Here is a 25,727-nt window from a genome sequence, read left to right on the forward strand (position 1 = left end):
TGTACATATAAGAGTTTAAGGCCTTTTTAAGAGGTGTTTTAAGTTTATTTGTTTTCATTTTTCTTTCCTTCAACAGTTTGTACAGATGAACTCATGGTAACTAAAACACATGTAGAATAATATAAGACAGGGTGAGCAATCATTTTAGAAGGGGGGCCACTTCACAGATTTTTCGAAGTGGCTCTGGGCCGCCCCAGAAGGGATGGGGCCTCGGGTAAAAGCGACAGGGCTAGGACACTTCCATTCTCCCCTGCCCCCAGACCCTGACTGGCCTGGGGACAAAGGAAGCACATAAAGTCCTTTCCCCACCCCACCCCTTGCCTGTTCTAAACAGCTGGTGGATCCCTCTAGGTGCTGTGTGCCCTGGGTGGCAGGAGGAGACATTGTGAGCTCCCCTTGCCCTCAGGCCAATCCAGGTCTGGGAGTGCACGAAGTCTCTCACCACCTGCCCTGCCCTGCAAATGCATATAGCACCTAAAGTGAACTGCCAGCAGATCAAATCCGCTGGCGGTTCACTTCATATGCTCCCCCATCTTGATTGGCCTGGAGGTGGGGGAGTGGCAGGGCAGCCATGGGCTGGATCAACCTGCTTGGTTGACCACCTAGCCCAGCCCTGATATAAGAACAAATCCCAATACATTTTTAAAAATTAATTACAAAATGTCTAGAATAGCATTTCTGTAAAATGTTAGAGAATACATCGTGGGTTGGGGTAGTATAATAAATATACTACATTTAAAGTGCAGAGCTGCATCAGGGGTAGCTTCCGGGGCTGATGCGAGCTGGGACTAAGCAGTCCTGGCTCTAGGACCACTGCAGCTCTGCCTCCCCTGACTCCTCGCTCTCCCCCACCCCCTCCCAATAATGCAGAGACAGAACTAGGGGGAACCAGCTTCAGCTTCTGCTTCCCTCCCCCCTTGTTCCAGAGGCAGAGGGGAGAGAGAAGCAAGTAGTTGACTCAACTACTCCTTTACACCCCTAGGCAGGGGACTGGACTTGATGACCTCTCGAGGTCCCTTCCAATTCTAATAGTCTATGATTCTATGCCGGCCGCTAAGTTTATGTGTATACTTCAATGAAAAAAACCCTTTCTGGCCTATGCCAGCTGACTTGGACTTGTGGGCCTTGGGACATTTCATGGCAGTATAGGCTTCTGGGCCTGGACTCTAGGACTCTGCATGTAGCAGGGTCTCAGAGCTCAGGCTCCAACCCAAGCCCAGAAGGTTATGAAAGAATGAAAGAGCCTTGCAGCTTGAGCTTGCGAATTCAAGCTACCTGGCACGGGCTGTGTAATTGCTGTGTAAACATACCCTAAAACTGAAGCATATTTTAGCCTTTTACTCCACTTAAGAGGAAGCAGTGAATGAAGATTCTGTCTCAAAGAATGTCCATGAGTCACAATTCATAACTTTAGGAGCTGCACTTACCTCCCTTTTGCTCTAAAATTACTACAATCCCAAGACATACTCCAGACATGGACAAATCTGAACTACACTGATCTAATGAAGTACAAGAAAATGGATTCATCTACGTTCCAAAAAGGTAAGTATAGCTATTTTCTAGGAGCAGCGCTCTGGATTCTCCAGCCCTGAGGGGGAGATGGGAGGAGAATGAGGCATGGAGCTTCTTATAGTGTCCTAATTCAGGGCTACCAACTTGGATGCAAATTAGGGCATTGCGGGAGAAGCCCTAATTTAATGCTGGCAGATGATAACTTGTAGCTGAACTCTGCTCCTCTGTACCCCATCTTTTACCTTCCCTTATGCTGGTGGCTGGGGATGGTTAATGTAATGACCAGCTACAGATGTGACAGAGCCATGACTACCAGTTTTCTGTTGCCTCAAATTTCTTCTTGCTCACAAGAATTTAACCACTGGAAGTTTCTGGCTAGTTCAAAGCGTATTACTTACGAAGTGGCCTAAGCAGACTACAGAATCTGGACCTAAGTATCCAGGGATGGAAGCCTTGATTCCTTTCTCCACTGACAAAGGTATCCCCTGACATATTTTCATGTTTTTAATCTTGTTGTGCAGAACTAACATAGCTCTGTGACAATGAGCTGGAATCTTTCCTAGTTCAAATACCATCAACAGAATTGTTAACTTAGTTCCAAATACAGTCTTTATAGTGGGAAATGTCAGAGCCAGAAAGAATCCAGATGTCTTCTCATACCCCAAGTTGTTTTAGCAGAATTGACAGAAAATAAAATGTTTTTTCTTCTAAAATACCAAGTGAATCTGGAAAGCAGTAAAGCATCTGAGGTGAGATCCCAACATGCCATACCATACTTTAATTTATATACATCTTCTCTTCTTTTAATTTTACCTCTTCCTTCTCTTCATCTACACAATGCTGAGTACTATTTTAAAATCACTCACACAATCTGTCCTCAACCCACCGGATAATACAATCTGTCCACACTGGAGTATACTGTAGGCTCCCAAAATATACCACTTTGCAGGGTCCAAGCCAATTATTTTCAGCTTTCTCCAATAGCTATATATCTATTCACTTACCTTTTACTCTTTTCTCAACTTCCATTTCAGAATATTAAAATAAGAAACACAAATCACATACAGAGAGAACTAATCTGAAATAATACAAACTGTTTCATGGATGTAACTAAAAATTTCCAATAATAGTAACCTTTATTTATGTGTTTCCTTCACAGTTATGCCTTCCCACTCTCAATTACTTTTGAAAAGCATTATACTAAAAAGTTGTATTTATACATTATTGTATTAAACTTATTAAAGCTTACTCCATTTCCTTATTTCCTTTGTTTCATTACATAATGAATACTATGCAATAGACATGCATGTGCACACACACACAACAGGAATGATCCTTGTGAATTACAGGATCATAAATTCTAGAGTAATACTTTTTAATGCAATATCGTGAGTTTTAGTACAGTATTAAAATACATAATTACAAATCACCTTCACTGCTTTGCGTATAGTTAAGGGTTAATTTATTTCTAAATGTCTCAAAGCTGTATTCTGGGATTCTTACTCAGCTTTTACTTAGGCAACATGTCCTGTGAAGAAATGAATAAGGACCTCAGGATGTGGCCCTAACTATGTGCACTACCTTGCTCCTAATTTAGGCACAGACTTTAGTCATTGATTATAGTGGGAACAAGCTAAGACCCCAAATGCTGTCAAAATGTTTCAATGTACCCAATGTATTGTTTTGACCCTTCCACTCAATACTTTAAACAGTAGAAAATGAAACACATGAGTAAGTAAATGATGGATAATTATTTAAAGGTAATACCCTGTATCTGAATATACTTTTATAATTTTATAACAGAGTATCACACACAAAAGAATAAAGCATGCTGCAAGGCTTCATTTTGTTCTATAATTGTGTTTATTTGGCTTCATCTGCATGATATTATAAAATGATACATATAAATCCCAGTGTTTTGTCTACAGAATGTAGAACAACAGGGGCAACAAAAGGATAGGCTGCTTTCTGATGAAAACCTGTAGTCCATGCTTCACTGATACAAGGGTATGTTGGCCTATATCTTTCCCCCCCCTTTATTCATTGCTTTGACAAAAAGCTTGCCCCTTGAGTCTTTCAAAGAGGCCAGTAAGTGCTTAGATTGGGTAGATGATTTCCACCTCCGTTCAACTAACGTTATCTAGCTACGGTAATAGGTCCAGAGCAAACTACAGGGAGACTACAGAGGTGTCTGCCATGAAAGGACACTGTCAAAGAGATCTAGAGAAGGGCTGATTTAATGTCTTTGGGCCTGAGAGGAAAGTTTAGTCGTGATAGCTCAAAACAAATAGGTCAAGGCTGCTAATGCCAATGGAAGGTTAAAAGTTGGTTCATTTGTTCAGTAGGATCTCTTCTAATCTGAAGTCCATGGGTGCCTTAGGCCACAGGCCTACTACAGGTTGGACCTCCCTGGTTTGATACCCTTGGGACCTGACCAGTCCCCAATCGAGGAAATTTACTGTATCAGGAGAGGTCCCTCACCACCAGTCCCCACAGCCTACACCTCTTCTCCACTGCCAGCTCCACTTCAGGCCAGTAGGGTTGCCAGGTGTCCGGTATTCACCCGGATAGTCCAGTATTTTCACCTCCTGTCCGGTAAAATAATTCAGAAAGTACCAGACACCTAAGATGTCCAGTATTTTCTGATTATTTTCCCCCGGCCAGGAGGCGAAAATGCCGGGCACCTGGCAACCCTACAAACGCTCAGCGCCCGGCCTCCCTGTCCCATCCCTCGGCCCCCAACACCTCCAACTCCCTGACCGCAGACTTACCTGGTTCCACAAGGCTGATGGCACAAAATGGCTGCCGGCAAAAAAGACCCAGGCGAAGCAATGACTCCCCTGGGTTTTAGTGCTCAACTGCTCCCCTGTTCCTATCCCTGGACTCACTCTTAAAGAGGACATGCAGTTTGAATTTAATTTTTTTTTTTTTTTTTTTTTTTTTTTGCTTAATGGCTGTGTCTACACTGGGCCACTTATTCTGGAAAAGCAGTTGCTTTTCTGGAATAAGCTGCAAGCTGTCTACACTGGCCGCTTGCTTTTCCGGAAAAGCAATGATGATCTAATGTAAAATCATCATTGTTTTTCCGGAAAAACTATTCTGCTCCCGTTCAGGCAAAAGTCCTTTTCTGGAAAAACTGTTCCAGAAAAGGGCCAGTGTAGACAGCACAGTAGTCTTTTCCGCAAAAAAGCCCCGATCGCGAAAATGATGACGCCAATGTAGACGCGCTTTTCCGGAAATACTTATAATGGAAAAACTGTTCTGTTTTAAGCATTTCCGGAAAAGGGTGCCAATGTAGATGTAGCCAAAAAGTCTTGGAGTCGCTTTTTTTTTTTTGCTCAATAACTTTTGTCTCCCGGTGTTTTTTGGGGGGGGGAGGGAGAGGAAAGGTGTTTGGTATTTTCGTTGGGTGGCTGAACCAGGCCAACCCCCCGGATCCTGTCTGCTAGCCCAGGCAAGGGCTGCCACTGATGCCTGGCCCTACTGCAGCAGATGGACTCCCAGGACCCCAGCCAGAGCTGCTGCAAACGCCTGACCACGGTGCCAATGGGCTTGGCCCAGGCTCTCTTGTCCAGGAACATCTGTGATTCTGCCAGAATGTTGCTGGACCAGAAAGTCCTGGTTTAGGGAGGTACAACCTATCCTGAGGAAATCAGTCTGATTAACTGAATTCTTAAGACCCTTGATGTTCTTAAGAAGTGCAACTGAGACCACTTGATACGGGCATCATGAAAAACTTTTGTGACTGTCTTGGTAATCTCTTTCTGAGTTGCTTAAGTTCAGCTGGCCATGCTGAGCAGCAGAGATAGTGCTCTGCTTTCACACAACCAGATCCCATGTGTATCTGGGATAGTCTGGCTTCGAAACAGGCTAAGAGTGGTGCCTTTTCCAGAGAGGCAGATGATGTGGCTGAAAAGGAAGGTGATAAGTGAACTACTGTAACTGTAAGACACCATTAATGACTTCGGATACACGGGGGGTTTCAGAGAGAGGCTGATGAGAAGCACAGGTGGTTAGCGGAAGTGAGCTGTAGACAGTAGCAACTGAAGTTGGGGACAGAGGAAGGTGTCAAATGTTATGCTGTGATGGCATGATATATCAGTTCAAGATTTGCAGCAAGTGTGGAAGGTTGCCATTCTGGAAGTGTAGAGAGTCATGCTTGGCACTGCTGAGGAAACGTGAGAGGCAAAGGTGACTCTAAACCTCCTTTTAGTCTCTTCCAATACTGGAACCAAGCTTACTCAAACTAATGCAAGATGGAAAAGTAATCTAGGGACCATTCTGCCAAACCAGGATCACAGGAATAGAGCACACACCCAGGGTGGATGGTGGGGCGGGAATCTCTCCTGCTGCAGGAATAATCCCTATTATATGTTGGGGAGAGACAGTGGAGAAAAAACAGCTTAGTAAGCTTTGTGCCAAGAGGAATGTCACCTTTAAGTATTCTTGGCTGAGTATCGGGCCTTGTCAGAGGGGGCTGGGGCCTGCTGAAGTTGAAATCTTAAGTACCGGAGTCACTGAGTCTTCCTGATAGTCTGGAGCTGGGGCTCCTTATGAAACTAACTCCAGGGAGCCTTTTCATACCAGTGGTATCTCTGTGTGTTTCTGTGCCACTGCCATTGCTGCTGGTTTGTGGGGTAGGTGCAAAGCCAGGCCTGAATTCTTGTCCTTTTCCAGAATATGCCTTGACTGCTGGGTGGGGGCACCTACTCATAGTGAGCAGTTGCTCAGGTCAGACACAGTACTGGGGCTGAGGCTGGTAACCCAAGCAGGGAGGCAGAAGTTGCTTCTTCAAGCCACCTAGGCTGTAAGACAGCCCCACAAGAAGCTCACAGCATTTTGCCGAATCAGAGATGGGGAAGCGGCAGCTGCTGCATGCAGTGGAACAAGCCACTCAGGCCTGGAAAGAGAGACTCCTAAAGAACACAGATCCAGCTGGGTCAAGCACAGGAACCGATCTGGAATCAAGTTTAATGATTCTAAGGGTTTCCTATGCTCTACAGATCAAGGGAAACAGTGGCTCTAGGAGGTGCCTGTTGCTGTTGTCAGGAAATAGACTGAGCTAACTTATATTAGCCATATGTGCCCCCAGCTGCTGGCTGACAGGTTTAGTGAGCCATCAGAGATAGAGTACAACACTGGTCTGAGGATTATGGATAAAAAAGAGTTCTTCTGAAAAGAGAACTGAAACAAAGAATTGATGGTTGCCCCTTATACTCTCCATTTCTATTTTTGTTTATTTTTAGTGAAAATAAAACAACTGAGATGAGTATCCGAATCACAGAAAAAGAGTGAGTTTTCAATACTGAATGACAACATACAAAAAGTGTGACAAGATACAACATTCTTCTATTTTTAATTCATTGCTTTGGAAGATGTTTCTCATTGTGTGTGTATGTTGGGGGGGGGGGGGGGGGGGCAGGGAAAGAGAGGCAAGAATATAAGCAGCTGAATCTAGTGCTTGCTTATTGACCTACTTCTTGAGGGTCACATTCAAATGATCAGAAATCAGGCAAGAGTTAAATGAACTCATCTAAATGGGATGAGACACTAGACAGGGCACTAGGAATCAGAGCAAGATGAGGATACCAGTAATCAGAGGCTGGGGCCGTGGGACAAGGTGTCCAAGCAGCAGCCAGGTAAAGTCTACTTGTGCAGACAGACCTTCTTGTGCCTCTCTATGTACCTTAAATAGGAATGTCTGAGCAATTAGAGAATTCTTGGTGTTCCTCTAATCAGGACCTCACGGATGCAGCTTGAGGTTTCTTGTTCTCTCCCTTTGGCCAATGAGCAGTGATCAACTGGTAACCAGCTATCTTGAAGGTTCAAAACCAGTGGGATCATGACAATGTGTGTGAAAAAATTTAAACTGAGATGTTTCAGTAACACACACACACACACACACACACACACACACACACACACACACACACACATACATTTACATATATGTATGCAAAAACCAAATACATCATATGAACTCAAATGAGTTCTATAATGAAAAGGATGCAAGTTGCTATTGTATATATAACAAAAAGACTTTACAAGTCCTACACGGCAGATACACATGTACTTACAAAAATGGATGAATAAATATTATGACCGTCAATCTTAAGGCATTAAATTTGTACTTAATCACATAAATTATGTGATCCATTTTTCCATGTTTGCATGTCTTATTGGGAAATGGTATTCACTAAAAACAGGATTTTCAGTATTCCTTTTTGGTCTAATTTTACCGCTCATCTCAATGGGAGCCAAGTTAGGCCAATACTGAATGCTTTTGAAAATTTCACCCTGACCAGACATTCTGTTACAGTGACTGCTTATACAAAACACAGCCATGCTATCACACCCCTTAAATTTTGAAAATCAGGCCCTTATAGCTAATTCATTTGCTATGAGCCATAGTGATGCACTCAAACTTGGACATGTGCAGAAAACAACAGAACATACAGTATTTCCAGAAAAGCTGCTGTGGATGTTGAGAGGCTCTTAAGAGCTAAAGATTTTTCAACTATTATATCCATTATTCTTCACAACATCAACATTCAACACTGTAATTGCAAATAACCATTTTAATGCATCTAACTGTATGCACAGTAAACAGAAAAATGAGATTAGTGGTCATTTGGTCCTTACGCTTTTAAGGGGAAAAGTGTGAGGTGATGACTTACACACATGTGCATATCTGGATAGTGTCACACATACCCGCACACAATAAAAACAGCAAACTCTCACCAAGATCAGCAGAAGAGCAAAGCAGCTAAAGATGAAGGAGCAGAGTTTGAGAGAGTATGGTGGTGGATAGAGAAAGAAGCAGAAAATGTTAATTGACTAATTTTACTGTAAAGAAAGCAGAGGGTCCAAGTTAATAAACAAAAGATAAGGGAGAGACTTTTTTTGAAAAACAATCCCTGAAAAGCCACTGTCCCCGCCCCCCCCCCCCCCCCCCCCATGATAACAGCTTTCAAGTACCTAAAAGGGTGTTACAAGGAAGAGGGAATAAAAATGTTTCTCCTTAACCCCTGATGATAGGACAAGAAACAATGGCCTTGTTTCTTGCAGCAAGGGAGATTTAAGTTGGACATTAGGAAAAACTTCCTAACTCTGAGGGTGGTTAAGCACTGGAATAAATTGCCTAAGGAAGTTGTGGAATCTCTGTCATTAGAGATATTTAAGAGTAAATTTGACAAACACCCATCAGGGATGATCTATTCTAGATGGTGCTTGGTTCTGTTGTGAGTGAAGGGAACTGGACTTGATGACCTCTTGAGGTCCCTTCTAGTTCTAGTATTCTAGGATTCTATGAATAAATACTTACTCCTTTAATTGTTTAGTTAACTTCACCACCTGAGATGCCAATGACATGCATGTCTCCACCACCACTAAGTAACGGGAACACATGGTATGTCCATGTCGTTCAGCAGTTTGTGAGGGCTTCTCTCCAGCACGGTTTTGCATAGTGACATTTGCTCCATATTCAACCAATGTCTGCAAAGATGTAAGAAAGAACACAAATGTAAGTCAATGGATTTTCAAATCAATGGAAATTGCTAGATGTTCCTATTTAGGTTCCTAAAACTGGGTTTAAAACCGTGAGTATAGGAACTCAGTTTTGAAAATCCTGGTCTAAATTATTTTTAAAAATCATTCACACAAACAACTCTTCAGTAGGTCAGAGTTCCTCACCTGACAATCAAAGTTAACAATGAGGAAGAAATGGGAGTAATTTAGAATACTGAGCTATCCGATAAGGGGATTCTGAAGATCAGATAAAGTATTTTCCTCCTTTTGCTTTTCCTGTCCTGGAGGTAACTTGATTTTACACCTTTTGTTACTTTTTGCAGGGTAACTTTTATCACAGGTTTTAAATCTACAATATACTGTGGGGTTGAGACTAGTGAATAAAAAAGTTTACATCTGGACACTTGCCAATTTTTGTTTGTGATAATACAATAAATGCTCTTGTACAAAAATCTGTCTTTTTGCGAATGACCAACTAGCCTGATTTTAAGAATGCCTTACTATGAAATTATCCATCCGATCTTTTCAGCTCAACACAAGGACTCCCTGGGTATGATAAGGTCAGCAGAGCTAGCTTTCTGTCCTGGACCTCTAGCATAGGAACATGTTGGGGATGGAAGATGTGACAGACTCAGCGGGATGAAACAAACACTCAAAGGTCTCTAGTATATGGGAGTGGCACAAATTTCCTTAATAGAAGCTATGATTTTTTTGAATAAATCTATTTAATTATTTCTTTTTTTTATCAGTTTTCCTGACACTGAAATGAAGTTTGTTGGTCTCTAATTGGTAGGTTTTTCCCCTACTGGTTTATCTAGCAAAGAAAGAAATATTTTCAAAATATCATGATTTTTTTTGAAATTCTTCATTTACTGGAATGGACTGAAATTGTTACTATCCAAGTCAAAATAATTTGCTAATCATTTCTCTTTTGCAATTTATTGCATAGCTCTAAGGGACACTGTCAAAGTTGGTAGCCTTAAACATTGACCTACCATGACAGTGCTCCCATCTGAAGGTCCTACATATTTCGTATTCCTTCCATCTATTTCTTTTCCAACTGATCGTTGCAACTATCTGAAAAATAATAACAAAAACTAAGATGGGGACTGTGCATGTGCACTGATTCATTTAATAAACTGGGCAAAGTCTACTTCTGACGTCTGTCAAAGCAAGACAACATCTCAGTAATAAGAAAATTTAGAGATCAAAGTTTTGTTATGGTCATGTCTCCAAATTTGTTTGATTGATTTCTGACCTAAATGTCTACTTGTTCAATCTTCTGCTCTTGCTACTGACAGATGCTTGAAATGACTTCCCTGAAATTAGTGCTTCTTTTTTATGATTCTCAAAAAATACTACTACTGGTCAGATACATTTTCTCTTTCTCCTTCTTCCTCTTGTTCCTATATCTTCTTTTTCCCATTTTGGCTTCTGGTTTTTTACTCTTCCACCCAGTTAGTGGATCTTCTGTTTCTCTTTTTTCTCTATTCTCCTTTTTTCTTACCAATATCTTTCTCAGATACTTTCCTTTTTAGTACAATCCTTTTGCCATCCATTTAGACTAATTCTTTCCTCCTTCGTTATTCTTCTGGTCAACAATTTTGACTGTCTACCACAAGAAGTGCTAGCTGCACTGAACACCAGAAACTATTCTTGTGTATAATACTGCTAGTAATGCCCAGGGATTAACACTGCAATGTTGGATTCAGCAGCTTGCTCAGAGTGCAGTCTTTCAACATAATGTACCCTGGCTGTATATGGTTTCCCCCATCCCCTTTCTGGATAGTTGCAATGGTTCGCTTGAAAGAGAAATAGGTGGCAAGAATTGGAAAGGCAAAACGCTTTTAAAGTAGGTCAATGCTAGAGTAGGTCTATCAATCCCTTTTAGCTCTTTAGAAGTACATTAACAGGTGGTCTCATCTTAATGCACAAGGAGTGATGTTATTTTTCTATGTACCAATAAAAACTATGAATTGAGTGTTTAATTCTTGTCTTATTACAGCAGAATTTGTATTTACGTAAGCCTAATTAAAAATGGAGTTTAGCACTTCAGATACATACATTTTTTACACATTTCACTTTGAGGACTACTTGTTCAAGCTTTTTTTTATGGTTTACATATCTTTTAATTACCAGGATTTATTTCTTACTACGAGATTCTCCATTTGGATGTTAAGGACTTTTAATCTGCAGATGTTTTAAATGTAAAGCAGATTTCTGAGTTAAATGCAGTTAGTACTCTACCTGTATACATCCTAAATAGCCATGCTGGGCAGCTACATGTACAGCACTGTTGCCATCCTGGTCAACTTCATCCAGAGAAATCCCTTGTTCTTGCATAAACTGGAGAAGCCACAGAAGTATTTTCTCCTAGGGAAAAAAATTAAGAAATAAGTAAAGCAAAAGCAATATGCATTAGAGATGGGGCTGGCAGTACTGCTTGAAACTTCTCATAAGATCCCATTTTCAGTTCACGTATCCCCTTTAAAATTCTTCCTCTAAGCCCAGCGCCATGCATAGGAGAAGAGCAACATATGGCTCAGCTGGGCTGAGGCAGAAGGGGGAGGCTGGGAGCGGCTCAGCTGACTGCTTGCAGGGGGGCACAGGGCTCAGCTGGGCCGCACAAGGAGAGGAGGGGAGTGGGATGTCTGGTGTACGGCCCAACTGGGCCACCCAGAGGAGTCTGGTGTGTGTGTGCGTGGGGGGGAGGCGGCAGCAGAGGAGCCAGAAATGACCTCCCCTGTTCTGGCAAAATTCCTCATCAATTCAACTATGGCATTGTTCTCCTCTGCTTCAACTTGATGTTCTGCTTCCAGAACTTTCATCCCCTTCAACAGCAACCAGGCTGCCAGACTATAGATGGGACCGCTCTACTGAGCCCCTGAAAGTCTCCCTTATGTACTTCTGTGTCTCCCTTAACTCCTCCATTTCAACCACTCTGTCTGAGAAGGAATAAAACATTTTTTCAAAGACAGTGGCTGCACCTTTTTTATTGTTTTTATCACTGGGGGAGCAGTGATTCCAAAATCAGTAATGGGTTCTATGCTATTCCCAGTTATACAGGGTAAGATGAGGGCTGCTTGTGCACCTCCCTTGACAGACTATTCAGCAGAGCAGTGAGAGAGGGTTAGCAGCCTATTGGTTCATTCTCAAAAGGGACACTGTAGAACTAGGGTATGATGAAGGTCCACTGGGAAGGGTTCATTGTAGAGTTTTATTTGGGGAAAGAGGACCATATAATAACAGAGGGCTGCGTAATCTAGTAGTGTATCCTCCTCCAAGCTAGGGATGTAAGCGACTAGTCACTCAATAAGCCTAAACTGCATCAGAGGCTGCAAGGGAGCAGAAGCCAGTGCTCGGGGGAGCTGGCTCAAAAGCTAGTTCCCTAGTACCATCTCCACAGGGGAGGCAGAGGCGCAGCAAGGGACCTGGCACAAGCCAGGACTGAGCAGTCCTGCCTGGCGCCGGGCCCCAGACCTCTTGGCGGCTCTTACTACATGTAAAAAGCAGAGCTGCAGCAGTTCCAGAGCCAGCATACGCTGGGACTGCTCTTAATTCCACTGACTACTTGATTAGCTTATTAACCGCTACTTAACATCCCTACCCCAAACACCCTGCAATTCAGTATAACTGGTGTAAGCATCCAAACAATGAACCATTTAAGGTTAGCCATCACTAGATTTAGATGTAGATTAAGTGTAGTATAAAATAAAGTTAGGTTACATTGTGCTTTTAGATAAAGAGCAACTAAAAGGGCTTGAGGTAGGCAGATACTGTTCAAGTTTCCCCACACCTTGAACCATTTCTAGAGCATTTAATTCCTAAATTGTCACACTTTTGCCAAATGATTTCAGGCTTCTTGTCTCCTGGAAACAGCATGTCAACTGTACCAGATTGCTTGGTGGTTTTCTGATGAGTCCAAAAGTTGATTAGGACCACGACGAGATGACTAACCAGAGCTGAGAAAGTAATATACCTAGCTAATGTGTCACTTAACCCTTCCCACAACCAATAACTGACACCATGATGGCAGGAACCATAAGGAGAAATAGTTTTAAAACACATTAATTAAAATATGCAGTTTTATGGGGACTTAACATTATGACTAATCAAGAAAGTTTGTATTTAATAATTAAGAGAGGTTGCATTTAGTAACAAACATAAGTTATGTTAGGAAACATTTGACTTGAACAGTATAAAAAGAAATTACTGTGAATGCACTGAATCAATCTCTTTTAAAAAGTAAAAACATGAATTTAAAATAGAACCATACCTGACCATAACAACCTGCATAGTGAATAAGGCTTGGGTGATCTTTTGAGCAACTTAATTCCGCAATGGCTTCAGTTTCGCTCACCATCCACCGTACACATTCCAATTGACCATTCTAAATAGTGGGAGAGGCGTATTAGAAAAATTCCAGCTGTTTCAGATTCCACACCTCATCTACTACATATGGAAATGCTAATCAGAATCATATATGCATGTGGATGTTCATGGAAATCATCCTAATTTGTTTGCAAAGGCTGTGTTTAAATGTACTGATAACATACTTGTTAACCCAAGTGGCCTGGCCTAATTATAAACTTGATACTGGCAACATTTTCCTTACTTAAATTTACCCTGGAGATTCATATGAATAAATTATTCCTCCCTTTTCCTTCTAAAAGCTTGTTGTATAGTGGGGTGGGGAACCTAAGGCTAAGGGACCAGATAAGGCCCCTGATTTGCCTAGATCCAGACCCCAAGGCTCAGGGCTCCTCCCCCAGCATTGGGGAGCCCACAATGGTGCTCCAGGCTCTCTCCTGTCATTGCCCCACTGCAGGGCTGAAGCACACAAAATCTACTAGCCTGGGCCCCCCATGGCTCTGGTGTGTGAGGAGAATGTGGGGAAATGTCCTCCTTCTCAGTTGGGGTCAATGTCAGTGAAGGGTTGTTTCTTTCCTTTTTGATTTCCACTTGTGTGAGGCCCTGACTGGCCCCAGCCCTGTTGTATAGAGTTGCTGGCCCAGAATAACCGCTGAATGACACCACAGATGCAGCTACATTTCAAGAGTAAATGAAGTGATACTTCAGTATACAAGTTGTACAATATTTTGGGATCTTTCAGAATGGAACTCTGCTTTTGTTATTCTCAAAATTAGTCCCAGCAATTTAGAAGTCATATCAATGGGACTACTGCTTGTATGAGCAAAGACAATACAGTTTGGCCATTATTCTGTCCAACAGAGGGATACTCTCTGGGTACGTCTAAACTACATGCCTCTGTCGGCAGAGGCATGTAGATTTGTTTGTTCAGGAAAGGTAAATGAAGCTGCGATTTAAATGATCGCGGCTTCATTTACATTTACATGGCTGCCGCGCTGAGCCGACAAACAGCTGATCAGCTGTTTGTTGGCTCGCCGCTAGTCTGGACGTTCCCCCTGTCGACATCAAAGCCCTTTGTCGGCAGCCCCAGTAAACCTCATTCCACGAGGAATAACGGGCTGCCGACAAAGGGCTTTGATGTCGACAGGGGGAACGTCCAGACTAGCGGCGAGCCGACAAACAGCTGATCAGCTGTTTGTCGGCTCAGCGCGGCAGCCATGTAAATGTAAATGAAGCCACGATCATTTAAATCGCGGCTTCATTTGCCTTTGCTGATCTGTCTAATCTACATGCCTCTGCCGACAGAGGCATGTAGTCTAGACACAGCCTCTAGGTTAGATGATACAAAATTTGACTTTCTTCTACCTGCCATTTCTTATTTATCTTTTTGTATAACCTATTAAGTTACTTTACTTACTTTCATATATTTCTCTCAATTTAATTAAAAATAATTAAAACTGTGAAAATATTTTAATGTATACTTTTAAACAGACCTTTGAAAGAAATCTCAGATCCTGGCTCTAATGCAGCCAAATATAACTATTTGACAAAACAGTATCTTTTTCACCACTTTCAAAGACAATATTCTGTTTTTAGACTTTTAAAATCAGAGCAATGGATTAATAAATCATAGTGCCTGCTAGTTAACTAAAGTCATCAAGGGAACACTTTGTAATTTGCAGGGAGTTTCACACAAGTTATAACAAATTATCAACATGGTAGTAGGACTTGTCTGATATAGCACTTACTCCAGTTCCACTCCCTAGTTCATAAAAAAATCAGAATGAGGTCATAAATTGCATGGTTTGGTTGGAATTCACTTAATCCTTAATGGAGAATGTTATGCATCACACAAACATCTTGTTCTGAAGCATGCAGTATTGGTCATTGTCAGAGACAAGACACTTAGCCATTATGATAAACTGAAATGGGAATTCCTGCTATTGAGACATTGAGGCTGTATAATGGTGTAAATCAGAATTACAGGCAGTCCCCGGGTTACATGGATCCAACTTACATCAGATCCCTACTTACAAACGGGGTGAGGCAACCCTGCACTAGCTGCTTTGCCCCAGCAGACCAAGGAGATGCGAAGCTAGCACCCCCCGCAGCAGACCAGGGAGACGCAGAGCGGCTTTTCTCAGCAGACACCTCAGCTTGAGAATAAAGGACTGAGGGAAGTGAGGTGTGGGAGAATAAAACTGAGCTCTGGAGAAATGTTTGGCTAGAGTTTCCCCTACAATATGTACCAGTTCCGACTTACATACAAATTCAACTTACGAACAAACCTACAGTCCCTATCTTGTACGTAACCCGGGGACTGCCTGTAATTCCATTGGAGATATACTGGTGTAAAACAAGTAAAAAGAGAATAAAACACACAATAAATTAAATTGTGTCTAAAGAGCTGTAGGGATATGGATTGAAGACTATCAAATTTAGTTATGCCAGAACAATTTTACAACTTCAGAAAAGTGATATCACATCTACCATATTTGTCTATATGATCCTGATATGCAGGGCAAAACCAGCATAATGCATTATCACTAATGGAACTTGTGCCTGAGTCTCTTACAATATACAGTACTCATGACTGCATAACATAATAACCTAGCACATTTACCCAGCATTGCTCGGGTCCTTACCATTTTTTGTGTGTATGTGGAAAATTAAAGGAAAATTCAGACCAGGGATGCTTGCTTTTCCTCTTCTTGTCTCTGGCAAGGAGTAAGAGCAAAATGCATAGCTCATCTTCTCCCTACACTCCCCAGCCAGAGTGAGGAATGCAGCAAACTGTGCACTTTCCCCTCGCTCCCTAACAAAGGGGGACACGTGTCAACATCCCTGTATGAATCAGGGAGGAAGGAGGGCTTGAGGTTAGGGCAGTCCCCGCCAGGAGTGAAGGGGCCTCCCAGCCAGCCCCTTTCACCTGCCTGGCAATTCTGTCTCTTTTCTGTATGGTTTTATGAGATGCAATCCCATTCCAAGCACATCCCATTGTCCTGGCACACCAAACCCTTACATTGCTTTAAGCCAGTGTTTCTTAAACTATGGGCCACGGCTTGGGAAAAAAATACCGGGCCTCAGTGTGGCTGCCGGGAGGAAAGCGGGGCGGGCTGGGAGGAGGTGTGTGTGGGGGGGGAAACCGGTCACTGGGAAGCAGGGCTGGGGCAGTGGGGCTGTCCGGCAGAGATGGGCGGGGACAGGCTGGGTGGATGGTGGAAGTAGGGCTGGCTGGGGGAGATTGGGAGGAGGAGGACAGGAGACCCAGCCTCCAGAAGCAGGGCTGGATGGAGGCAGCGGGACTGGCCAGAGGAGATCGGGAGGAGAAGTGGGGGAGAATCGGCCGGCTGGGAAGGGGTGGGAGGAGCGGGGATGGTCGGGCGGGTTGTCGGGGGGTGCGGGGCTGGCCAGGGGAGATCAGTGAGGAGCAGAGGGGAACCAGCCGCTAGAAGCAGGGATAGATGGGGGCAGCAGGGCTGCACAGGGGAGATCGGGAGGAGAAGCTGGCGGGGGGGGGGGGGAGCGAATTGGCCGGCAGGAAGCGGGACTGACCCAGGCACATGCAGACCTGGGCACATGAGTGAGTCTTGCCCCGGGGATTCCATTTTGCCCCTCCTCATACCATCCGTCATGTAGTTGCGAACTGCCTGGCTGGTAGACACACTCATGCAGCGTTAGCACATCTACCAGCCAGGCAGTTCGCAGCTATGGACTGATACATCTAATTATAATAAAACTTGCCTAATTAGAAAATACTGGACATTTTATATGTCCGGTATTTTCTCAATTTGTTTCCCAGACAGAACCGTCAAATACCAGACTGTCCGGTACAAAACCGGACACCTGGCAACCCTACGCCTCCTTGCACCCTCCCTCCTAACCAGATACCCTACCCCCAATCTGCTCCTGCTCCCGCCTCCTGGAGGGCCCGTGCAGCACCGGGTCCCCGAAACCCTGACCTAGGCTGGGCACAGGATGCAGCCGGGTGAAACACCGAAACTTTATTCATTTTTAATTATTTTTTATATGCATTTATATTTTTTGGCTGCAAAAAACAGTACTGAAAAAAAAGTGGGTTCCAACTAAAGTAAAAAGTTTGGGAAACCCTGGTCTAGCCAGCTTTCTATCCATCTTACAGTCCATTTATCCAATCCATATTCCCTGAGCTTGCTGGCAAGAATATTGTGGGTGATCGTATCAAAAGCTTTGCTAAAGCTAGCACTGGGGGCTTTGGGAGGACCAGAAACAACTTATTTGAATATTCATCATTTGCTTAATGAATATGCAAATATGCAAATGAATGTTACCAGTCCTCCAAAAGCTCGTGAATGGATTTACTGGTCCCCGTGTCAAAAAGTTTGGGAACCCCTGCTTTAAGCTATGATAAGAGGAGGCTGCATACAAAATTTGGAAGTCTTAGCTCTTACCATTTAGAAGGCGTTCTTGAACAAAGAGAGTAACAGAAAGACAAACACTCTCAAATATATAGTAGATATATATATACACAGTATTGTGCTTTTTATCTCAAAGGATGCTTGCACATTTTATAAACAAACAGAACGGCTTCATCAACTAGTGAAAAATAACCACTCATTCTAAGAAGGAAGACAACAGACATTAAGAGAGTATAGCTGCACTATCAGACATGTTAGGATAAGAAATAAAGAAAAATACTCAACCCAAGTGAAACTGCAAGAAGACTTTATGTAGACAGAATGTAGATATGTAGTACTGAAGTTTCCAGGACAATGAATCTAAGGCTATGTCAAAGAAGCGCTGCCCATATCAGTGGTTTTCATCATTAAAACTTTTGTCATTCAGGGATGTGCTTCTCTGACACTCCTGAGTGACAAAAATTAATGACAAAGTGCAATGTAGACATAGCTTTAGATACCTACAACTCTGAAAAGAAATTCACTCACCAAGATTACTTAGACATCAATTTAATTCCTTATTTGAAAGATGACAGTTTAGTTTTACTGTCAAACTTCCTGCACACCATTGTATTTTACTACAGTACAATAGCACTATAAAAATCTCATGTTTAGCTGTATAATAGATTTTTCCCATAAGCTTTAACTTTTTCCCAGATGACATTAATTTTTGTAGTTTCTGACATGCTGCGCTCTGCAAGAGGTAAATTTTAACTTTGGTCTGATACTCCAAACTATTCTTGATATTTATAAAAAGTTTCAGCTTCATATGTAACACATTAAAACAAACAGCATTAGAAACTATCAAAACTGCTGTCATATTTTACCAACACATATTTTGCATACAGGCAGTCCCCGGGTTACGTACAAGATAGGGACTGTAGGTTTGTTCTTAAGTTGAATTTGTATGTAAGTCGGAACTGGTACATATTGTAGGGGAAACTCTAGCCAAACATTTCTCCAGAGCTCAGTTTTATTCTCCCACACCTCACTTCCCTCAGTCCTTTATTCTCAAGCTGAGGTGTCTGCTGAGAAAAGCCGCTCCGCGTCTCCCTGGTCTGCTGGGGGGAAGCAGCTAGTGCGGGGTTGCCTCACCCCGTTTGTAAGTAGGGATCCGATGTAAGTCAGATCCATGTAACCTGGGGACTGCCTGTACTTGTCTTTAATGCTATACTTATCTAAGTGAAAAACAGGTCACAACCACAGACAGTTAAGGAATACTAATCTGAATCTGAGTTAGTATGAATAACATTTCCTTTAAATATATGATTTTCTTAATACCAGTTAAACTGACAATGTTAGGTTATGTGGAAAAACATCAAAAACCCATTGACTAAAACAGTGGATTATGGCTGATTAGTGATGTTAGCTGTTGCGTATTTGTGTAAACGTGTAACCGCTTGAAATTTTAGCAGTTACATGTTTACACGTTGGGGTAGGGATGGGGAGGCAGGCAAAAGCTGGTGCTTGCAGGGAGCTGGCTTTTAAGCTGGCTCCCTAGAGCACTGGCTTTCACCTACCCTCTCCTCTTCCTCTGATAAAGAGGCAGCAACGCAGGTGGCAGGTGACTCCATGGGAGCAGAAATGCATGGGAAGCGAGCTTGAAAGCACTTCCCACTTGTACTGGCTCCCATCTACCCCCTCCCCCACACACACCGCTGCCTCTCTATCAGAGGCAGCACCACCAGGGGTGGGGGCCAGATGGGAGCTGGCTTTTAAGTCAGCTCTCCCCGAGCATTGGCTCCTGCATGCCCCACTCCTGCTGCCTCTGAGGGAGGCGGGGCAAGGTGGCTCTGTGGAAGCTGGCTTTTGCTTCCCACGTATTTTGGTTCCTGTCTCCCCACCCTTGCTGCCTTCGACACAGAGGCAACGGGATGTGTGTGCGTGTACGCATGTGTGCATGTAGTCAACAGAATTAACCAATAAACCTAGTTGACTACATATTGACATCCCCATGGCTGACATTAACTCTCTAAAAGAAACACATTTTTATTTACTCATGTGAATAAGTAATCATTAATGATAGAACTACCCCATTTTTTGCTTTAATTTAGCAAAAGGACTGAAAGTAGCATCATCTTGGTATAAGCATTATTTATAGCCATCACAGATTAAGACCAAGTCACCTTTATTGCTAACCCAGCTGGAGTTAGTTGTTCATTGTTCCGCTCATTCAAACAGTCTTCTCCCATCAAAGAAGTGAGATGTTGTAAGCACTCTGCATGTCCCTGTGATGCTGCTATGTGCAATAAGTTGTTTTCACTTTCATCATGAATTTTATCCAGATTGTCTGCTGCTAGGTGTGGCTGTGCAAAAAGGAACAGTAGAAAGTCAGTATATAAACTATGCAACTTAAGATAAAATTTTAAACAGAATATCAAATCTCATGGTTCAGGATATAAGCTGAAGTCCTAGTACACGAGGCCACAAAGAATCATTCACCATTTACATACATTCATGAAAAAAAGGATTTTTCCACTTTCCTCTAAAACACCTGGAGCTGGTATAGCAGAGTATAGCAGGACTATTGGTCTGATTCAGCAATTCCTAACAAAATTCCCACATATATAGAAAGCTCGTGTTTTCTGATTTGAACTCTTTGTATTGTTTCTGGTTACTTTATCCGACAGAATACGTGTTTCAATTTCAACATGTTTTTAAAAATGTCTTCCTTTTGTTTTTTTGCCATTATCTTTAGGAGTAATTTGGTATAGTGTCCCTTAGTGAATTTTCCTATGCACCTCTCTCCACCTCAGGTTCACATATCACCAGGAGGACAAATAATTGAAAAAAAGGTCAGATTTATCCTACTTCATGGTAAAAGATATAGCATAAACTAAGCAGAGTGAAAAATGTAAGTAAGCTCTGAAACTTCTGAATGCTACTTTAATGTGTTAGCTAGTTCCATTAATATTGTTTTTACTGCAGTAGTGCTTAGAACTGTTCTATTGACCAAAGCACAGACATATGACAATATGTGATCCTGGCCTGAATCTAATTTTAAGGCAAAATACAAGTGTTTTTCAGAAACAACAGGAGGAAGAAGGGAGGAGAAAAGAGAAACCGTGATAAGATCATATGGTTATTAGCAGAGTAGCTAACACCAACTCTATTTCAATTGGATATTTTATATAAAAATCCTTTGCCTTTGTTTATTCCAGTTTGAATTTTGTTATTTAGTATTGTGATTTATTCCTCTGCCTATTTCAAGTCTTTGAATAATTCTGCTTTTGTATTTGTTGCTGTGTTAATTATATGTTATTGTTTTTGCTTTAGATTGGTAAAGCTAAACAAAAAGACAATAGAAAATAGTGCATGCACTGCTATTCTGATAGCATTTCTGAATCTTGCTTTCCCTGCATCATGATGTTAATTTGCAACTAGTTACTCTGGAAACACCTATTCATGGTTTTTAATCAAAGCGCTGAAACTAAATAAAACTTCATATGGGTCAGAGGGCAATCAAGCTTTAGTGGGAGCTCCCATTTGTGAATGCTGCTGCAACAAACTGGTATAAACACTCCTGAATAATAATCAGAATATAACAGAAGCTTCTCTGTTTCCATGGTCAGCATCTGAGTAGAAAGTGATGTAATCCACAAATAACTGAACAAAGTGAACTGCAAACATTCTACAAGGCAGAACTTCATAAAGAAATAAATTGTAATTTATTGGTATACAAGCATATTTTAAGATGAAAGCACCTGCATTTTATATTATCTCAGTTTAGTACCTACATTACTAATCTTATCAATCATGACTACCTAAGGTTAATAATACTTGTATATAAACTCTTCAATTTTTATTTGGAATCTCACAGAGTTTCTAACTAAGGGAATCAAATGGAGTTGCAGCATATGATATGCATCCTAATTAACTCTTGCCTTAATGTGTTACCTTGCAGACGTATTTTATTATAAATGCCTAATGAAATGGATGACACTTACCAGTAGTGATATCTGCCCTTCTTTCACAATGTTTAAGATGCTTTTATTTTTTTTCATGTCTTCACCCTTTTCTTCTGGGGCTCCTGAGCTGCTCCAGTTCATATTACTGTTCTGTTCCTCAAGTTTGTTTTCTGTCGCTGCTGTTGTCTGAAGATGAAAAGTCCTCAGATGGCAGTTTGGCATTGTCTTCTCAGTTTTATGAGCTTGGGGATTGGTAAATGTCCTGTTGAGGAAGCCCTTGTTCTGAGCTTCAGTTTCCTGGACTGAGCTACATTTAACGAGAGGCTGGGAAAGCTCTAATTCTTCAGCTAAATGCTTGTTCTGATTAAGGACAATGGACTGCGCATTTCTCATCTGAGAGCTGTTCACAGGGGATAGAACACAAAACTGTGTTGTGCTGGCTGGCAAGTTCTCACTGTTTCCTACAGAGCAGGTCTTGCCACTAAGACCATTCACTGTTGAATATACACCCAAAATCCTTTTCTCTGGAGTCACCTTGGTAAAAGCAGCAAGTTGCTGGCTTGATTTAATGTAAGGCACATCCAAAATTTCATCCATGTCCAGGTCATAGTGCTCCAGCTCCCCAAGCAAAACACCAGATTCAACGCTTTTGCTTTTAAGTCCATCTCCATTTCCTGGACACTGATCATCATTCTGAGATGCAGAGTGAGAATCGTTACCTTTCTGGTACTCCACCTTCTGGTTCTTTTGATCATCACTTTCATTGTTCTCCGAGCTCTCCGGCTGGTGTTTTAGTGGGGAAACCCTCTTCACAGGTCTGAACTTACTGTACACGTCTGCAATTCCTGTTGGTTTTTGTGCGTTTCCAATAAGAGTTGAAACGCCACAGCTCCAGTTAGTGCTGGAAACTACAGAAAAAAGGAAGTTGATTAAGAATAGAATATTAGTTTGAGATGTGTATGTTTATCAGGATTATACTTTGAAGATGTGATATTGCAGACCAAGCACAAGGAACAGAAATTTACCAGAAAACATGTTGCACACACAAGCAGATTTGCAGTTAACCATACTTCTACTACAGTAACACCAAAATTAAACAGTCTGGAAAAAAACTCCTTTCAAATTAGACATACATCCTAAACAAAAAGAACACAACCAAATGTACAGGCAGTCCCCGGATTACGTACAAGATAGGGACTGTAGGTTTGTTCTTAAGTTGAATCTGTATGTAAGTCGGAACTGGCGTCAGCTGCTGCTGAAACTGATCAGTTTCAACCGCGGCTGAATCTGAACGCCAGTTCTGACTTACATACAGATTCAACTTAAGAAACCCAGGCGTTCCCAAGTCAGCTGCTGCTGAAACTGATCAGCGGCTGATTCCAGGAAGCCTGGGGCAGAGCAACTCTGCCTCGGGCTTCCTGTAGTCAGCTGCTGGTCAGTTTCAGCAGCGGCTGACTTGGGGACGCCTGGGGCAGAGCAGCTGGGGTGCTGCTGGGTTGCTCCAGTAGCGCGGCTCCTCGGCGCTACTGGAGCAACCCAGCAGCACCCCAGCTGCTCTGCCCCAGGCGTCCTGATTCAGCCGCTGCTGAAACTGACCAGCAGCGGCTGAATCAGGACGCCTGGGGCAGAGCAGCTGGGGTGCTGCCGGGTTGGTCCGGAGCGGCGCTGCGGGACCAACCCAGCAGCCCCCAGCTGCTCTACCTCAGAGGTAGGCAAGAAAAGCCTGGTCTCCTGGGGGGGCACTAGCAGCACCCCCCCCCCCCAGCAGACCAGGGAGACGGGGGTGGCGGGACCGCCCAAGTCCTCCACGGCTTTGCTCCGTCTCCCTGGTCTGCTGACCTGGGAGACACGGAGCAAAGCCGCAGAACACGCGGGCAGTGGGACAGTCCAGGCACGCCGCGGCTGTCCCACTGCTGGCATGCTCCGAGGCTTTGCTCCCCATCTGCCTGGTCTGCTGGTCAGACCAGGGAGATGGGGAGCAAAGCCTTGGAGCACGCCCGCAGCGGGACAGCCCAGGCGCACCCGGGCCGTCCCGCTGCAGGCGTGCTGCAAGGCTTTGCTCCCCGTCTCCCTGCAGACCAGGGAGACGGGGAGCAAAGCCGCGGAGCACGCCCGCAGGGGGACAGCTCAAGCACGCCCAGGCTGTCCCGCTGCGGGCGTGCTCCGCGGCTTTGCTCCTGTCCCCCTGGTCTGCTGGGGGGGTCCAGCAAAGCCGCTGGACCCCCCCCCCCCCCCCCCCAGCAGACCAGGGACACCAGAGCAAAGCCGCCGCCTGGGCAGCTTTGCTCATTTGCCCGGGAGCAAAGCCACCACCTGGGTGGCTTTGCTCTCGGGCAAACGAGCAAAGCCGCTCAGGCGGCGGCTTTGCTCGGGTGTCCCTGATCTGCTGGGGGAGGGGTCCAGCGGCTTTGCTGGACCCCCCCATCAGACCAGGAGAAGCTTTTCTCACCCCGGAGGACACGGGTGGTGACCCGCCGCCCATGAGCTCCGGGGCGAGAAAAGCCCCGTTCGCAAGTGCGGATCCGACATAAGTCGGATCCGCGTAAGTCGGGGACTGCCTGTAATGAGAAAAATAAAATCCTCAAGTAAACGATGAATATAACATCAATTGGTAAAGACCCATTGGCATCCATATTAGTCCGGTCATAAAGCCACACTAGTGTATCCTCTGCCATTTTAATCTTATTGCACTTCGCTGAAGAAATGGGATATTCTTCTGGGAGTTCAGCATTAGGACTATTTGGAAATTTCCCGTCACAACTGGTGTTCATTGGTAGATTTCTGACCTAAAGTTTTTCACTAACAATGGTCTTCTTTTTGAGAAAAAAAAAATAGTCATCAAAGAACTGAAAAGTTTTTGGGCTCTGGCTGAAAGCGAGTTATATCTATTTAGATATGTCATTATGGTAACTCAAGGGAGAAAAGAACAGCTATGCTGGGTCAGACCAAAGGTCCAGCTAGCTCAGTATCCTGTCTTCTGACAATGGACAACGACAGGTGCCTCAGAGGGAATGAATAGAATCCTGTTCTCAAGCTGAGGAAGAGAATCTGAAATGAAGAGCAGTGCCATTAGTTATAGCAGTGCCATACTGGGTCTGACCACAGGTCCATATAATTCAGTATCTTGTCCTCCAACAACGCAATGCCAGGTACCCCAGAGGGAATGAACAGACCAGATCATCATCATGCTTTTATCTAGTACTTTTTAGAACTCTGTTATATTCTTGGCCTTCACAACATCCTCTGGCAAGAAGTTCCACAGATTGACTGTGCATTGTGTGAAAAAAAAAATACTTCCTTTTGTTTTAAACCTGCTGCCTATTAATTTCATTTGGTGATCCCTAGTTCTTGTGCTTTGAGGAGTAAATAACCACTTCTTTATTTAATATCTCCACACCAGTCATAATTGTATAGACCTCTATCACATCCCCCTTAACCATGTTTTTCAAGATGAAGCATTGAACATATGGGTATACCATACATATACAGAGATAATATGATATTTTCCATCTTATCTATCCCTTCTAAATGACTCCTAATGTTTTGTTAGCTTTTTTAACTGTCACTGCACATTGATTGGAAGTTTTCAAAGAACTATTCACAATGACTCCAAGATCTCTTTCTTGAGTGGTTAAAGCTATACATAGCAAATGATGGGAGTCTAAATTAGTTGGGATTATTTTTTCCAGTGTACATTAATTTTCATTTACTGTACTAAGTCTGAATTCCATATGACATTTTCTTGCCCAGTAACCCAGTTTTGAAAGATCCCTTTGTCGTTCTTCAGTCTGCCTGGGACATAATTATCTTGAGTAGTTTTTTAACATCTGTTTACCAGCATTCCATCGAATCACAGCTTCACAGGTGATTAATCAGCCCTGCCCAGGCAGAGGCTCAGGGCTCCATGCAGGGAGCTGACTGACTGGACAGGGCTGATTAATCTCCTGTGAAGCTGTGCTGCTGCACAGTTTAG

General features: G+C 43.1%; 1 protein-coding gene across 7 annotated transcripts in view; it reads right to left on the bottom strand.

Annotated features, from left to right (window-relative positions):
• The window catches only part of SNCAIP (synuclein alpha interacting protein), a 134,125-nt gene that overhangs the window by 16,054 nt on the left and 92,344 nt on the right, over positions 1-25,727 (bottom strand). For all 7 annotated transcript variants that reach the window (XM_075931950.1, XM_075931945.1, XM_075931948.1 and 4 more), the window contains 5 exons: positions 21,794-22,662; positions 19,973-20,152; positions 13,316-13,429; positions 11,287-11,412; positions 8,837-9,006 (listed from right to left, as the gene is read on the bottom strand). In XM_075931950.1, coding sequence (XP_075788065.1) covers positions 8,837-9,006; positions 11,287-11,412; positions 13,316-13,429; positions 19,973-20,152; positions 21,794-22,662 — 1,459 coding nt within the window. The remainder of the gene's footprint in view (positions 1-8,836; positions 9,007-11,286; positions 11,413-13,315; positions 13,430-19,972; positions 20,153-21,793; positions 22,663-25,727) is intronic.

This window comes from Pelodiscus sinensis, chromosome 6 (genome assembly GCF_049634645.1).
Source record: "Pelodiscus sinensis isolate JC-2024 chromosome 6, ASM4963464v1, whole genome shotgun sequence".
NCBI classification, from domain to species: domain Eukaryota; kingdom Metazoa; phylum Chordata; order Testudines; family Trionychidae; genus Pelodiscus; species Pelodiscus sinensis.